The sequence below is a fragment of the Hyla sarda genome, chromosome 2 (genome assembly GCF_029499605.1).
Source record: "Hyla sarda isolate aHylSar1 chromosome 2, aHylSar1.hap1, whole genome shotgun sequence".
Lineage (NCBI taxonomy): Eukaryota > Metazoa > Chordata > Amphibia > Anura > Hylidae > Hyla > Hyla sarda.
This window is the reverse complement of record NC_079190.1, coordinates 261,706,130-261,724,478: the sequence shown is the minus strand read 5'-3', so window position 1 is coordinate 261,724,478 and position 18,349 is coordinate 261,706,130. Positions and strand designations below refer to the sequence as shown.

The 18,349-nt window shown below is 44.3% G+C and overlaps 1 protein-coding gene across 1 annotated transcript; it reads right to left on the bottom strand.

Annotated features, from left to right (window-relative positions):
• Positions 1-1,733: 1,733 nt before the first annotated feature.
• Positions 1,734-14,865, bottom strand: LOC130356049 (uncharacterized). Its single transcript, XM_056557071.1, has 2 exons — positions 14,611-14,865; positions 1,734-4,824 (listed from the first exon to the last, which is right to left on the bottom strand). The coding sequence occupies exon 2, from the start codon at positions 4,817-4,819 to the stop codon at positions 2,588-2,590; it is 2,232 nt and encodes a 743-aa protein (XP_056413046.1). The 5' UTR covers positions 4,820-4,824; positions 14,611-14,865; the 3' UTR covers positions 1,734-2,587.
• Positions 14,866-18,349: the final 3,484 nt, after the last annotated feature.

Here is an 18,349-nt window from a genome sequence, read left to right as displayed (position 1 = left end):
CTTCTGTGTACACTGCTCTGTCCTGGATGTTGGAGGGGCTGTACACACTGCAGACTCGTGAAGAGAAAGCGAGGGGCAGAAAGACTGCTGCCAGGCTCTCACTGATGTCTGCTGTGTGAGCGAGGCAGAAACACTTTGCATTGCAGATGAAAAAGTAAGTGTCGCTGCATGTATGTGGATGAGTGTATATCAGTGTGTATATCTAATGTGTATGTGTAAGAATATATGAAGCCAGCGTGTGTGTAATAAAGGGGGACTACAATCATATGCCTCCAGCTGTTGCAAAACTAAAACTCCCAGCATGCCTGCACAGCCAAATGATGTGTGGGCATGCTGGGAGCTGTAGTTTTGCAACAGCTGGAGACACCCTGGTTGTGAAGCACTGGACTGAGGAGAGTGAGGGAGGGGGAGGAGGGGGAGTGGTTATCACAGTACCCGTACCCTTGCTTCTGGTGGACAAAATTAAGGTATTTCAGAAATAAAGCTAATTCTGAGAGAAATGTAGGTCACAGACACATAAAAAAGTACATGTACATGATCAGGATGAGATACTGAGCAACATATAACTGTTTTTTTTTTTTTTTTGAGTGATCTGACAAGTACGCTTTAAATGCCATGCAGCTGCAGGATCACTGCTGCCAGGCATGAACAGCGAGTGTGAGGCTACTTAAGGATTCAGAGAGTACAGGTACGCCCTTGGTCCTTTAGTACCAGGACACAAGGGCGTACCTGTTCGCCCTTCATCCTTAAAAGGTTCATGGCTTATTTATAAAAATAAAAAAAACACTAAAAAGGGCCCCCATATCATCCAGAATATAATCCTATCTAGCTGTAGCATCATATTTTCCCAGCTGAAGCACAGGCTGGGACAAAGTCCAGTAAGTAATGGTGGGACTGGCAATCTCCTGTGCTCACAGAGAGGAGGTTCGTACAGAGCAGCCTGCAGTGATTAGGTGAACAGACCCAGCACAGCAGACTTAAGATTAGTCATGCAGAGTGAGGGCAAGAGATGGACATACCGTCTTCACAGCACAGGATGAAATACCAACTGACAAAAAAGAAGGTAAAAACAAGGTATTTGTGAGAGAAATATAGGTACTAGACACATTTATATGTACATGAGCAGGATTGGGTACTGACTAACATAACATTTTTACATTTGACAAGTACTCTTTAAGGACATGTTGTACATGTCTCACAGTAGTATAGCAAGTCTATAAAGCGAGCGCAGGAGCGTGATTGCTGATGTTGAGTTTTTAACCACTTTAGTGCTACAATAGCAATTGCGACATTTAAAGGGAACCAATCATCAGATTTTACCCTATATAATGCTTGGTAAAGAGTTATATAGGGTAAAAGTGTTGTCCTCACCATCCCCGGGGGACGCTCCTGCCTCCAGCGACACCCCCTCCGCTTGATTGATGGGCCGCGTCATTGTTCCGCTCACTGAACAGACAAAGCAGAGCGATGACGCTGCCCATCAATCAAGCGGAGGGGGCGTCGCTGTCGGCTGAAGAACGGGAGTAGGCGAGAAGAGCTCCCCGCCCAGGGGACTACTTACGGCTGCGGCGGTGACTAGTTGATAACTTCATATCTTCACCATCCCTGGGGGCAGGAGCATCCCCCGGGAATGGTGAAAATAAAGATTTTACCCTATATAACGCTTTGCCAAGCGTTATATAGGGTAAAATCTGATGATTGATTCCCTTTAAGAGGTTCAAAGACAGATGCCGTGCCTGCTGAGTACCAGATAGGCACCTCCACAATATGGTTGTGGTGTGCTTTTAAGCTTCCATGAAAGCAAGGGGCCTCTATGCCTGCCTTGGGGTAAAATGCCACAGACAGGCTCTACTAGCAAAGCAACAATCTAAATGGTTGGTGCTCTGCAATGGCAAGATCAGTATAAGCAATCTAATGATAAGATGTGGAAGCACTGAAATCAGTGTGATTGTTGATGGTGGTCATCGACAGTAATTGCAGGGTGCTAATAGCAGCAGTCTCCTGTAGTATATTATGCAAGTTAAGCTCTTGAATTCACGTCATAGTCCCTACTCACACACACATTTACGTGAGTTGTAAAACAGTTATTGGTTGGAGATGTGATTAGATGTCCTGGGGGGAAAACAGACAGTTTAGGTTTCAGGAATATAGATAAATCTGTGACAATACGTGCACCAACAGCACCCTTTCCACAGATGTTAATTGAGTACATTATAAAAAGAAAACTTTAGCTTCTCATACATTTTGCTGCCTCCTCTCCCTCATTTTACACTGTGTGAACCCAGCTTAAATAATATAGGTTTATTAGAAAAAAGAAAAAAAATGATCGTAAACTTCTGCTTAAAATTTGTTTTACTTACAGAATTTTCAGACCAAATAAAAAAATGTATGCCATTTATTCAACATATGAAAACCTCATTTGAATATACATTTTTAAGTGCTCCTTGATACCTATAATGAGATTTTGTTTCGTTTTTTTTAGGTTTTTCTCATTTTTGCCGTCAAATATACAGTCACAGTGGCAATATTAAAACCAGTGTTTAAACTGGAAAGGTCTTCAAAGTATTAGTCAGCATACTCAACCTTCTCAGTACCTTATTCTTTTTTTAGGCTCTCTGTTAATATCACGATTTTTAGGGGCCATCTGTATAATCTCTGACATTATTGGAAACAGAAACTGTTGGTTTGAAGGCTTATATAATGCTTTAACAAGCTTTTGTCTCTGAGCTTTGTAAAGAGTTGTTCCTAATGAATATTCTTCTGAAGCCGTTCTCACTTGTTCTTGTACCCTGTATACATTATGGTTGTGATAAAGTGTGGCAAGTTGTGTGCGTGCAGTTATACCATCTGTTAAAAGGTGGGTTTTTTTAGGCCGGTATTTTCTAATGGCACTGCGGAAGACCTCTAACTCCCTGCTATGAGAAAAACATGACAAATGCAATAGATCTTTCTGCAAGTTCCTGTTCAAGACAACTTCTTTTACTTCTTCATGAACTTTGCTGCCTTCCTCAAGCCATTTCTTTGGACCCAATGTAGATGTAACCACTGGTTCATGGCTACAGCTATTGTAACTTTCACTCCCTTCCCATGAATGTTTATTAACAAGGTGAAATAAGATAGAGTTCCATTTCTCAGTTAGAAGAGAAAGGTCCTCATTGCAGGTACTTGCACTCCACCACAGATGGTTTCTAGCAGCACCAACCCACTTGGCTAGTTCTTCACAGTCTTTTTTCCGACTAGCTTTGGCCAGTTTGTTGCCAATTGATTTTGACAGCTGCCAGATATCATATTGATGTATTACTGAAGGAAAGTGTGCTTTAATCATTTTACGAATGCCTAACTGTCTTTCTGTACATACAATTTTTATGTTTAATTGCTTTCTTAGAAGACTTCTAAGAACTTGTTTGCAAGCTTCAGATTTTAAACCAGAAACAGAATTTCCAGCAGAAAGTTGCTCAACGTGAAAAGAGACAACTTTTTTGCTGTTGACATCCAGCACTGTGTAGATGCCATGTTTAGCTAAGTGTCCTGGACGATCAAACTGGCCATCTCCAGCCAGACAGAGTGGACTTTTCTTTAGGTTGTCTATAATAGCAGTTTGTTCTAAAGTCCATTTATTACTGATGGCTGGAAATAGATGATTAGTTTGGTTTTTTAAGTATGTTGGCTTATCTATGCACAGAAGTCCCAAAATGTAGAAAAGGTGTCTGACTTTCACATAGGTTAATCCACTAAACAAAACAGCAGACGATAGCAATAGATTGCCTACTGGTATTCCACCAGTTTGTGGCTGACTTTCCCACAGTTTATAGCTGTGATTTCCACAAGAAACATGAACAGTTATAAAAGTACCAATTATTTCTTTCCATATTTTAACAATTGGTCTATCACAGCCTTGCTCTCCTCTGCATGGCATTGAAAGGATTAGTTCATCTAGGCAGCTTTCAAAAACTATAAATTTGCGGTCCTTTACTGGATCAGTACATATGGAGTGCGTCTCTTCTGCACGGAGTTTTAGATCGAGTCGATCAGTATGTGATACTTCCATTTTTGTGGGATTATTACGAGGTTGTAAAGTACGTTGAAAAGATGAATTAAATTCATGCTTTGGGCTTTCACCGCTGCTGTCAGAGTCATTATCTATTTCACTGTCGAGACTGTCCTCACTGTCCGTTAAGGTCCCAATCAACTGATGTTTAGCAGAAGTACTAAGTAGAGACAATTTCTTTAACTTTTTTTCAGAAAGTCGTCGACACTGGACTTTTTTGTGGTATTTTTTAAACTTTGTTTCCGTTGACATGGTTCTCTTTCCCCATCTAGGATCAGTTTGTGTTGAGCGCAGTTTTCTTCCCATAGGTTCAGTTACTATACCTTTCTCTTCTGTCTTGGGTTTCTCTTCAAAGACATGTCCACACGTGGGGCAAATCTCTCCATGAGCAAATTGATACTCTGGTATTGAACCCTCATTTTCCTCATCCATTCTTTTCCTCTTGCCAGATGGCAATAGAATGCAAGTCTCATTAGAGGTTGATGGGGGATCAAAGACTGTGGGTATTGCATCTTTACGCAAACTTTTTCGGAAACCTTCAGATGGAATGTAACAGTACTCTCTAAAATGTTTTGAACACATTCTATATGTGTCATACTTTTTTCCTTCAATAATTTTATCAGTAAAGGCTTCAATATCACCAAAGTCTTGGCCAGTTTCTATAAGCCATCTTTTTACCATCTCCCTTTCTTTTGGGAACACATGCAATATGACCCCTTCCTCCTTTCGTCTCCCTCCAGAAAAACAGCCCTGCACAACACAAGATGGCATTTTACCTGTGAAATAAAGAAAAAAAATTAGCAGAATACATGTATATACCTTGCTGTAAAAAAAAGTTTAATAATAAAGGCTTGACAATATGCATTTTCCCAGTGGCTGCCAAACTGTAGGGACACAGGGAGATTTATCAAAACCTGTGATTGGCACTGATCACGGCATCTTTGGGGTTAACCCCTTTCCAGCCCATGAGTTACATGTATGCCAGTGGTTGAGTGAGGGAAATATGGCACGGACTGAAGAGTCGGATCCGCATCATAACCAGCAGATGCAGAACTGGCAGAAGATGTCTCCAATGTACATCATTTAAATGGTTAAATGCTGTGATCAACAGCGATCATGGCATTTAAACATTAAATGCCGGTAATCCCTGGTGTCTCTGGGAAACATTGGTAGCTCTGCAATATAATCACGGGCTGCCCATAAGTGGCTGTGGAAGGACAGGGTCTTACCAGTCCTTCCTGGTGCTCGGTAGATTGGCGACTTTATCAAAAAGTCAAATATTTGCAATAGTGGTACTGTACTAAAACTACAGCTCATGGCACAAAAAATAAACACTTAAACCCGAAGGTGAAAAAACAAAAAAGTTATAAGAGGTCAGAACATGGCAATGAACAGATTTTTTATTCCGGTGTACCTCGGCCGGAAAAGCGTCTCCATCATGTGAAAACTAGTAGCCTCCTGTTGTATACCCCCGTGTCTGAGAGTGTCTCCTCTCCCTCCCCGCATGTGCTTTACTGTACATCTTTTTAACCATAAAACAAAAGCAAAAATTATCGATTTGTATCATTAGAAGAATTGTACTGACCCATAGAATAAAGTAAGCATGTCAGATTTACTGTATTGTGAATGCCAAAAATTATTGCGCAATTTTATATTTTTATTCTGGCTCGGTAAAAAACATGCACTGCTCAAAAAAATAAAGGGAACACTATGATAACATATCCTAGATGAAAATGAATTAACTAATCGTATGAAATACTTTAGTCTTTACATAGATGAATGTGCTGACAACAAAATCACACAAAAATGATCAATGGAAATCAAATTTATCAACCCATGGAGGTCTGGATATGGTGTCACACTCAAAATCAAAGTGGAAAACCACACTACAGACTGATCCATCCAACTTTGATGTAATGTCCTTAAAATAAGTCAAAATGAGGCTCAGTAGTATGTGTGGCCTCCACGTGCCCGTATGACCTCGTTACAACGCCTGGGCATTCTCCTGGACAGTCTGTGGTGCAACGTACCCTTGGTGGATTGAGCGAGGCATGATGTCCCAGATGTGCTCAATCGGATTCAGGTCTGGGGAACGGGCGGGCCAATCCATAGCATCAATGACTTCCTCTTGCAGAAACTGCTGACACTCCAGCCACATGAGGTCTAGCATTGTCTTACATTAGGATGAACCCAGGACAACCGCACCAGCATATGGTCTCACAAGGGGTCTGAGGATCTCAACTCAGTACCTAATGGCAGTCAGGCTACCTCTGGCAAGCACATGGAGGGCTGTGCTGCCCCCCAAAGAAATGCCACCCCACACCATTACTGACCCACCGCCAAACAGGTCATGCTGGAGGATGTTGCAGGCAGCAGAACGTTCTCCACGGCATGTCCAGACTCTGTCACTTGTGCTCAGTGTGAACCTGCTTTCATATGTGAAGAACACAGAGCACCAGTGGCGAATTTGCCAATCTTGGTGTTCTCTGGCAAATGCCAAATGTCCTGCACAGTGTTGGGCTGTAAGCACAAATCCCACCTGTGGATGTCAGGCCCTCACACCACCCTCATGGAGTCTGTTTCTGACTGTTTGAGTGGACACATGCACATTTGTGGCCTGCTTGAGGTAATTTTGCAGGGCTCTGGCAGTGCTCATCCTGCTCCTCCTTGCACAAAAGGCAGAGGTAGCAGCAGTCCTGCTGCTGGGTTGTTGCCCTCCTACAGCCTCCAGCATGTCTCCTGATGTACTGTTCTGTCTCCTGGTAGCGCTTCCATGCTTTGGACACTACACTGAAAGACACAGCAAACCTTCTTGCCACAGCTCGCATTGATGTGCCATCCTGGATGAGCTGTACTACCTGAGCCACTTGTGTGGGTTGTAGACTCCTTCTCATGCTACCACTAGAGTGAAAGCACCGCCAGCATTCAGAAGTGACCATCAGCCAGGAAAGCATAGGAACTGAGAAGTGGCCCGTGGTAACCACCTGCAGAACCACTCCTTTATTGGGGGTGTCTTGCTGATTGCCTATCATTTCCACCTGTTGTCTGTTCCATTTGCACAACAGAATGTGAAAATGATTGTCAATCAGTGTTGCTTCCTGAGTGGACAGTGTGATTTCACAGAAGTGTGATTGATTTGGAGTTACATTGTGTTGTTTAAAGGGGTTCGCCGCTTCCCTGCCTTCCGGAGCTTCACTCGCAGCGTCCGGGAGTTTATTACTCCGAACGCTGTGTGCGGACTTCCGTGTTTGAGGCCGCCCCCTCGTGACGTCATGACTGCCCCCTCAACGAAAGTCTATGGGAAGGGGCCGTGAGCGGTCGCGCCCCCTTCCCACAGACTTTCGTTGAGGGGGCGGGCATGATGTCAAGTGGGGGCGGCCACGAACATGGAAGTCTGCTTCTAGTGGTGGATTGCTGCCACGAGCAGGCAAAGCAGGAGGCATGCTCTAGGGTCAGTCATCAGCGGATGCGCAGTGTAAAATATGATGCAGACCCGTTGCATGCGAATCTTCCCTAAGGATGCTTTCACATCACATTTGTGGCTCCTTCGGCTAACATGTATCCATCTATAGATCACATTCAATCCAATGACTTTGATGTAGTCAGGTAGTGACTACAATCGGGCATTTTCCATGCGTATCCTGAACAACCCCTTTAAAGGGGAACTCTGGTGGAAAACAAATTTTTTCTTTTTTAACCCCTTAAGGACTCAGCCCATTTTGGCCTTAAGGACTCAGACAATTTAATTTTTACGTTTTCATTTTTTCCTCCTCCCCTTCTAAAAATCATAACTCTTTTATATTTTCATCCACAGACTAGTATGAGGGCTTGTTTTTTGCGCGACCAGTTGTCCTTTGTAATGACATCACTCATTATATCATAAAATGTATGGCGCAACCAAAAAACACTATTTTTGTGGGGAAATTAAAACGAAAAACGCAATTTTGCTAATTTTGGAAGGTTTTGTTTTCACGCCGTACAATTTCTGGTAAAAATGACATGTGTTCTTTATTCTGAGGGTCAATATGATTAAAATGATACCCATTATTATATACTTTTATATTATTGTTGCGCTTAAAAAAAATCACAAACTTTTTAACCAAATTAGTACGTTTATAATCCCTTTATTTTGATGACCTATAACTTTTTTATTTTTCCGTATAAGCGGCGGTATGGGGGCTTATTTTTTGCGCCATGATCTGTACTTTTTTTTGATACCACATTTGTATATAAAAAACTTAATACATTTTTTATAATTTTTTTTTTAATAAAATGTATAAAAAAAGTAGGAATTTTGGACTTTTTTAATTTTTTTTCGTTCACGCCGTTCACCGTACGGGATCATTAACATTTTATTTTAATAGTTCGGACATTTACGCACGCGGCGATACCAAATATGTCTATAAAAAAAATTTTCACGCTTTTTGGGGGTAAAATAGAAAAAAATGGACGTTTTACTTTTTTATTGGGGGAGGGGATTTTTCACTTTTTTTTTTACTTTTACATTTTTTTACATTTTTTTTTACACTTGAATAGTTCCCATAGGGGACTATTCATAGCAATACCATGATTGCTAATACTGATCTGTTCTATGTATAGGACATAGAACAGATCAGTATTATCGGTCATCTCCTGCTCTGGTCTGCTCGATCACAGACCAGAGCAGGAGACGCCGGGAGCCGCACGGAGGAAGGTGAGGGGACCTCCGTGCGGCGTTATGAATGATCGGATCCCCGCAGCAGCGCTGCGGGCGATCCGATCGATCGTTTTAATCGCGAACTGCCGCAGATGCCGGGATCTGTATTGATCCCGGCACCTGAGGGGTTAATGGCGGACGCCCGCGAGATCGCGGGCGTCGGCCATTGCCGGCGGGTCCCTGGCTGCGATCAGCAGCCGGGATCAGCCGCGCATGACACGGGCATCGCTCCGATGCCCGCGGTTATGCTTAGGACGTAAATGTACGTCCTGGTGCGTTAAGTACCACCTCACCAGGACGTACATTTACGTCCTGCGTCCTTAAGGGGTTAAAGGACAACTGCAGCGGTATGACACTTATCCCCTATCCACAGGACAGGGGATAAGTGTTTGATTGCGGGGGCCCGACCGCTGGGACCCCCCTCAATCTCCCTAAGAGGTCGACGATGACGCCCCGTCTCCTCCCCATCCCCATACAGTTCTATGGGGGAGACAGGGAGGCACGAACGCTGCCTCCCCGCCTCTTCCATAGAGATGTATGGAGGAGGCGTGCCGGCTGCAACGTCATGCTGCGGCCGGCAAGCCCCCTGCAAGGGACAGCCGCGGCCCCGTACAGGAGATCCCAGCAGTCGGACCCCCCGCGATTAAACACTTATCCCCTATCCTGTGGATAGGGGATAAGTGTTAATCACGCTAAAGATGTCCTTTAAGTTAAGCAGATTTGTAAATTACTTCTATGTAAAAATCTTAATCCTTCCATGCTACAGAAGAAGTTCTTTTCTTATTAAATGTATTTTCCATCTGACCACAGTGCTCTCTGCTGACACCTCTGTCCATGTCAGGAACTGTCCAGAATAGAATATGTTTGCTATGGGGATTTGCCCTTGCTCTTGACAGTTCCAGACAAGGACAGAGGTGTCAGCAGAAAGCACTGTCGTCAGACAGAAAAGAAATTCAAAAAAGAAAAGAACTTCCCGTGGAGCATACAGCAGCTGTTAAATACTGGAAGGTTTAAGATTTTTTAATAGTAGCAATTTACAAATCTGTTCAACTTTCTGGCACCAGTTGATTTAAAAAAAAAAACACATTGTTTTCCACCGGAGAACATTTAACGATAGGAGCATCCAGTTTAGGTGGCCTATCCCAGTAAGGGTGCATTCAAATCACTATTTTGCTATACACTTCACTTATACGGTTTTGTATAGAAAACCCGTATACAACTGTGTAGAAAACCATATACATAGACTTTCCATGCAATAACATATGCAACAAGAAGTATCCGGTTGTGTACCTTTTTGGTTGTGTATGGTTGTGCATTTTTTTTTTTTCTTTTTACGGTACTCAAAACTGCAGTCTACTACAACAAGCCGTACACTTTATTTATTTTATTTTGAAGTCAATGAAAAAACGGAAGGGTCTACAGTAGGGATCGACCGATTATCGGTATGGCCGATATTATCGGCCGATAATCACGATTTTGGGCATTATCAGTATCTGCAATTACCTTGCCGATAGTGCCCCGCCCCCCCCCCCCCCCGACCCACTGCACCGCACCACCCAACGTAGTGCTGGGCGGTATACCGGTATGGATTTTTGCCCATACCGCTATACCGGTCGAGCCCCTCCCCCTCCCCCCCCCCCCCTCCGAGTCAATAAAAAAAAATGAACTTACCCGTAATGGGGGTGGTCCGGGCCATCCATAATTCCTGTAGTGTCCGGCGGCATTCTGGGTGGAGGGTGAACCGGTCCGGGCTGTCCTTCTCCGGGGGTCATCTTCTCCACTCCGGGCAGGCTCCGGCCTAGTACGCTGCATAGACGCCGCTACGCCGTGACGTCAGGTGCGTCGCTGTGCACTGGCGTCACTGCGCAGCGGCATCTATGCTGTGTTACTAGGCTGGAGCCTGCCCGGAGTGGAGAAGATGACCCCCGGAGAAGGACAGCCCGGACCGGTTCACCCTCCACCCGGAATGCCGCCGGACACTACAGGAAGGAAGGATGGCCCGGACCACCCTGACAGGTAGGGGGAGAGAAGCTGGTGGTGGCGGCGGCGGCCTATGGCACCGCAAAAGCCACTGCAGTGCATTGATTTAAAGCGCCCGCTTTAAATCAATGATCTGCAGCGGTGTAGCGGGGGGATAAATAGCCGATAACTTAAACCGATATTCCGGTATAAGTTATCGGCCCTAACCTCCACCGATTATCGGTATCGGCCCTAAAAAAACGATATCGGTCGATCCCTAGTCTACAGTGGCATGCTGTTTTTGGGATACATTTTTTCTTGCACATGCAAAACCACCCCTTCCCACCCCAATTTGAACTTCATTGCAAGAAAGCGTTAAATATAAGTTTTTAAAACCCCTTTTTTTTTTTTTTTTGCAAAAACTGATGCAACAGGACATCTAATGTGAATGTAGCCTTAGAAGGAAATGGCTGCTCTCTGCTCTGCTCTCTGGCCTAGTAATGTGCTTTTCGTCATTTGTGAATAGGGAGAGAGGTGTCACTCAGCGCTAAAAGGGTGTAGAGAGCAGCCACCTGAACTTGCTCCCCCCCCCTTTTTTTTTTTTTTTAAACAAAAAATTTTTACACTTCAAAATTGTCCTCTTCTCACCCTTAAAACTTCAAATTTTACGTATAAGGGGGTGTTTGAGGGCTCATTTTTTGCGATGTGATCTGTTTTCATCTGTGCCATTTATATTTTGATGGGAATTTTTAATCACTTTAAAAAAAATTCTGGTACATGAAGCGTCTTAAAATCTGCAATTCTAGCAAGGCTATATTTTTTATGTTCATGCTGTATTTTAATAGTTTGGACATTTCCGCACATTGCAATACCACATATGTTCATTTTTGTTAACATTATTTCATTTGTGGGGTGATTTAAACTTTTATTATGGAATTGCCTTCTTCCAATTTTTTTTTTTTTTTTACGTTCGATTCACCACTTTTTAGCATTGTTCAGTGTTATCAGTGCTCCAGCGCACCATTAATACAGGCAAGAAGATAGGACCTCTTAAAGGGATACTCCTTGTGACGTCACAGCCATGCCCCCCGTGTGACATCACACCCCCTCAATGCAAGACTATGGGAGGGGGCGTACCAAGACTCTGGCGTCACATTGCTAGTCATCAGGCATGGAGCGAAGTTTGCTCTGTGCACTGGATTACTGGGGTGCCGCAGCAGAGATGGGGGGGGTCCAGTGGCGGGACCCCTGCGATCAAACATCTTATCTCTTATACTTTGGAAAGGGGATAAGATGTTTAGGGGCGAAGTACCCCTTAACGACAATGGACGTAAATGTACGTCATGGTGCCGTGGTACTTAACGGACCATGACGTACATTTACGCGCCACCATGACTGTGAGCACCGGACCTGCGATCCGATTATCCGGCATGGCGGACGGAGGTCCTTTCACCTTGCTCCTGCCGTGGCTGAGATCGATCAGAACAGAGCAGAAGATCACCGATAATATTGATCAGCGCTGTGCCATATGCATAGCACTGAACAGTATAGATAGCAGAGCAGCAACATGTTTAAGGGTATCATTAAACAAGGTAATAGCAGCTGGGACTTACCAGGTATGTAAGCACGTTTCATACACCCAAACAACAGTGCATACATGTCTGCCCTGTGTCATCTAAGAGTTAGGCTATGTTCACATGCCAGAATTTCTGCACTGAATTCTGCATGGAAATTCAATATGAATTTATAGCCAATAAGAAATTCTGCTGTATAAATGGGACAGTGGAATCCGATTGAAGTGTATTGGCTATAAATTCATGCAGAATTCCATGTGAACATAGTAGGGATCGACCGATTATCGGTATGGCCGATATTATCAGCCGATAATCACGATTTTGGGCATTATCGATATCGGCAATTACCTTGCTGATAAGCCGATAATGCCCCGCCCCCGCACCCCCCCCCCGCTGCACCACGACCGCCCCCCGCACCGCATCGCACCCCCCACCGTAGTGCTGGGCGGTATACCGGTATGGATTTTTGCCCATACCGCTATACCCCCTCCCCCACCCTCCGAGTCAATAAAAAAAATTAAACTTACCCGTAATGGGGGTGGTCCGGGCCATCCATCCTTCCTTCCTGTAGTGTCCGGCGGCATTCCGGGTGGAGGGTGAACCGGTCCGGGCTATCCTTCTCCGGGGGTCATCTTCTCCACTCCGGGCAGGCTCCGGCCTCGTTCGCTGCATAGACGCCGCTATGCCGTGACATCAGGTGCGTCACTGCGCAGCGGCGTCTATGCAGCGTACTAGGCCGGAGACTGCCCGGAGTGAAGAAGATGACCCCCGGAGAAGAAGGACAGCCAGGACCGGTTCACCCTCCACCCGGAATGCCGCCGGACACTACAGGAAGGAAGGATGGCCCGGACCACCCTGAAAGGTAGGGGGAGAAAAGCGGATGGTGGCGGCGGCAGCGGCCTATGGCACCGCAAAAGCCACAGCAGTGCATTGATTTAAAGCGCCCGCTTTAAATCAATGATCTGCAGCGGTGTCACGGGGGGATAAATAGCCGATAACTTATACCGGAATATCGGTATAAGTTATCGGCTATCGGCCCTAACCTCCACCGATTATCGGTATCGGCCCTAAAAAAACGATATCGGTCGATCCCTAGAACATAGCCTTAAACATTTGGACATTTGTGCAAGCGGTGATACCAAACATGTTTATTCACATTTTATTTGAAAAATGGGAAAAGGGGGAGGATTTTAACCACTAAATCCGGACATCTCCCATCATCTAAATCGAATGCCAGTTAGTGAGCTGATCGGGACCATCACAGCAAAATCGCAGTGCCTTTATCAACTGAAAGGACGGACGGAGCCTGTAGTAATGGAGAGCCAAAAACACTGATCAATCCTGTGCTATGGTATAACCCAAAGATTGCATGTCATGGTCTCCTATTGGAACTAAAAAATAGTTTAAAAAAATAAACAAATAAATAAATGGTAAAGGGGTACTCCATTCTTAAACATTTTATTCCCTATCCAAATCCGTCATGGGACCCCTTAATCTGATGCACAGAACGAACTTCGCTCTGTGCTGGATGATGGGCGACCATCACCGTTCAAGTCTATTGGGAGGGCCCCCTCCATTTATGTCTAGGGGAGGGGGCATGAGGGCTGTGTACTAGATGTCACACCCCCTCCCATAGACATGAATGGAGGGGACATTGCATGATGTCACGAACAAAGAAGCCCCTGGGACCCCACAATATTTTACTGGGTTTAGGTCCTCAATTTAAAAGACTAATAGCTTTGAGCAGCAATCGCCAATGCAGGCTAATCGCTGCGGCCCCCCTGTTAGATGTGTGTTGATATGGTACGCAGCATCTACTTTGGTACCATCTACTTTGCTTCTATAATAGAACAAGGGATATCAGTTCCATAAGAGGTTTATTTTTTAGCCTCGTCCCTTTCTATATGGGGGGGGGGGGCTGGATAAAACTTCAGAATAGGAAATATAGGTGGGATCGAAACATTGCAAAGGAACAGTGGAGCAGTTGCCAATAGAAACCTTTTATTTTTGAAGCAATCTGATTAGTTGCTATTGGCAACTACTCCACTGTGCCTTTACACAAAGTTTGATAAATCTGATACTTTATGGATAAATGGAGGCATCAGGAAAATGACAATATATAGGTGTTTAACAGTGTGCACACAAACAGCACTGCTACATCACTCTACTCCTCCTCCTAGTAGTAGAACAATGTATACATAATCCTATACACTGCTGAGACATTGAGGGAAGAGGGGGGTCTCCAGTCTCCATCATTGTGTGCACGGTATTGCCGCCTTCCTCACCTCACACCACTAACAATGTGCCGGAGAACACGTGATCATACAACTTACTGGAAGCCTCAGAACTGGCAGTATACCGACTGTCTGCGGCTCAGGAAGGGCGAGCGGGAGACTGTGTGCGGAGAAGGCGCGGGAATGAAGTGTCGTGCACAAGCCCCGGGAGTACTGGGAGGAGGGGGCAGGAAGAGGAGGGGAGCCAGTGCCTGCCGAAGGAAGCAGGAAGTGACGAGCAATCCGTATACACGCACTCCCTCAGCGGTATACGGACTGTGTGTGAAAGCGCACGTAATGGCGGTATTTATGACTGAGGGCGCGCGCACTTGTGTTATGGAGGCGCGGTCACTTCTCTTTCTACTAGTGAGCTGATTCTTTATCTGCATTGTGTATCACCCCTCATAAGCCTCCATTACGTCTCCTTCCCTCAAAAATTACTTTTTGTACGTGTTGTTTAGTGAACGCAAATAAAATCTTACTGGTTTTGTCAAAACTGACACCAGGGTGGCAAAAAAGGAAAATCACATAAAGAATCCTTTTGTGAATCTGACAGAGCCATATAGATCAGAATTCCACAAATAGATATAGTGGATTAGAAATAAACCCCTTCAGGAGCAAGCATTTTTTTTCTTCTACCCCTCACTTTCCAAGTCCCTAACTTTTTTATTTTTCCAGTGAAATTTTTTTTTTTTAGGTTTATTATTTTGCGGTACAAGTTGTACTTATTATCGGCTTATTTTTTTTTAACATATAGGCTGACATTTATCATTGTCTTTAGACAGTTTTTTTGTGTCTAGAAAAGGCGAAAGTAAGGTTTATTTGTGCCTTTTGTTTTACACATTTCTGTTGATTTTGAGTTGCAATCCACTGATTTTGGCAATAGACATGATATGGAAGGGTTATATGAACTGCGCCTTTTTGTGAAAAGGCGCAAAGCCACTGAAAAGTCTCTAAAACTATACCAGCCCACACAGTTCACACGGCCGTTTGTCCCCGTTTTTTTTATCCCTGTTTCAGTTCAGTTTTTTCAGATTGTAAACGGATTAAAAACTATTTAAAAAAAAAAATCCCATTCATGTAAATGGGATTTTTTTTACAATCCGTTTACATCCGTGTGCACCCGTTTGCACTCAATTCCATTTTTTTCACGGAAGAAAAAATCGGCACATGCAGTATTTTTTTCTTCCGTGAAAAAAACGGAAGAAAACACGGACATCATAATTTTAACTGCACCTTTATAATTATATACACCCGCCAGCGCAATTATCAATATATACCCCCCGCCAGCGCATTTATGTGACCCCCCCCCCCTGCCAGCGCATATGTCATTACTGCAGCACGATGTATGAATAGTATTTTACTGGCAGAGCATTGCACCAGCCGCTGCCGGCGTGATGCTGCTGATAGAATACTATTCATACATTGCCCTGCAGCCTGCAGGGGCATATTATATAGAAGTGCTGTGGGGGCCAGATAATACTATATATCTGGCCCCCACAGCACTTCTATATAATATGCCCCTGCAGGCTGCAGCGCAATGTATGATTAGTATTCTATCAGCCGCTGCCGGCGCGAGGCTCTGCCAGTAAAATACTATTCATACATCGCTCTGCAGTAATGACATATGCGCCAGCGGGGGGTCACATAAATGCGCTGGCGGTGTGTCACATAAATGCGCTGGCGGGGGGTATATATTGATAATTGCGCTGGTGGGGGGTATATAATTATAAAGGCGCAGGCGGGGGTTACATTATAAAGGCGCAGGCGGGGGTTACATTATAAATGCGCTGGCGGGGGTATATTTTGATAATTGCGCTGGCGGGGGGTATATAATTATAAAGACGGGGGTCACACACATATATATATATATATATATATATATATACTGCGGGGATATATATTTTTGCGCTGGCAGGGGTTATATCTTTATAAATGCGCTGGGGGGCTAGATATATAGCGCTATATATCTTGCCCCCCACAGCGCTTTTAATATACATTGTCCATTTTAAAAATCCCTGCAGGGAGCCCTGATTGGCTCCTTAGTACCGGCCATTCAGAGCTCCATGTGGGATATTTAGAAATGAAAGTAAAATACATCGGTGATCGCAGGGTTGCGGACCATGCCGCCCGCTCCCCTGCTTAATAACTTCTGATTGGATCTCAGAAGTGAGAACCAGTGCGATCAATCCCTCAGCCCCTGTACTACTAGCCCGATCATGGAACAGAATCTGTTCCATGATGGGGGTAGTAGTACAAGCACTAATGTAGCCTCTCCAGCCGCCGGCAGACTCCTGCAGCCAGGAACTACTACTCCCACCATGGAAACAAGTCTGTTCCATGATGGGAGTAGTACTAGTCCTGGCTGCAGGAGTCTGTATGTGGCTGATTTTTTCATAAAAAAAACGGATTTTTCGGATTAAAAATGGTTACAAACGCTTCAAAGCGGATACCCATTTGATCAGCCATTTCTATAGTTTTTTTTAAAATCCGTTTCTTTTTTAAACTGAACGGGGGAAAACGGCCGTGTGAACGCACCCTTAGCTTGGCTTTTTGGTGTATGTGAAGAGAGAAATTTCAGAAAATGTGACCTGCACAAAATGTATCAAATGCTCTGTGACCATTTAAAAAATCTTGTACTCCTACACATTACCAGCACACAAAAAAAAGTGTAAAATATGCTTCACTTACATCTGCAATGAGTAAATCTGACATGCTACCTTTATTCTATAGGTCAGTATGATTCCAATGATACCAAACTTGGATATTTTTTGTTTTGTTTTATGGTAAAAAAAAAAAAAAGTTTGGGGAAGGGAAAACCGGACGCTCCCGAACTAGTAGTATACCACGGTTTTAGGTTCGGTCACAAAATCGGATACGGGGCAGAAATGAGCCGACCAGAGTCACTGTTTGACTCTGGTCGGCTCATTAAAGTGAATGGATTTCAGCGCCGGTCCGGCTGGGGTACGGGAGCACCCGGTTTTCCCCTCCCCCAGCCGGATCCGGCGACCGTAGGCTGCAATCGTGGTGTGAATGCAGCCTTAGAGCTCAGCTAACGAGCTCTGGTAAAATGAAAGCAGAGCTGTGATTGGTTGCTATGGAAAAATCACTCCACTTTTTCTCTTACACAGTTTGATAAATCTGGGCCTATAATTATAACTTTTATTTATCAAACTACAGAGGTATGTTACGGTTTTATTTTTTGAGCCATGAGCTGTAGTTTCTAACTTTTGTTATTGTATATGTAACTTTCTGATTAGTTATTACGTTTTTTCTGGGACGTGATGGGACTAAAAGTCAGTGCTCAAAAAAAATAAAGGTAACACTTAAACAACACAATGTAACTCCAAGTCAATCACACTTCTGTGAAATCACACTGTCCACTCAGGAAGCAACACTGATTGACAATCAATTTCACATGCTGTTGTGCAAATGGAACAAACAGGTGGAAATTATAGGCAATTAGCAAGACACATGAAGGAGTGGTTGTACAGGTGGCGACCACAGACCACTTCTCAGTTCCTATGCTTCCTGGCTGATGTTTTGGTCACTTTTGAATGCTGGCAGTGCTTTCACTCTAGTGGTAGCATGAGAAGGAGTCTACAACCCACACAAGTGGCTCAGGTAGTGCAGCTCATTTAGGATGGCACATCAATGCGAGCTGTGGCAAGAAGGTTTGCTGTGTCTTTCAGTGTAGTGTCAAGAGCATGGAGGCGCTACCTGGAGACAGGCCAGTACATCAGGAGATGTGGAGGAGGCCGTAGGAGGGCAACAACTCAGCAGCCGGACTCCCTTGATA

What these genes read in the sequence shown, in the direction of transcription:
- LOC130356049 (XM_056557071.1), bottom strand. Translation starts at nt 4,819, where the DNA reads ATGCCATCTTGTGTTGTGCAGGGCTGTTTTTCTGGAGGGAGACGAAAG.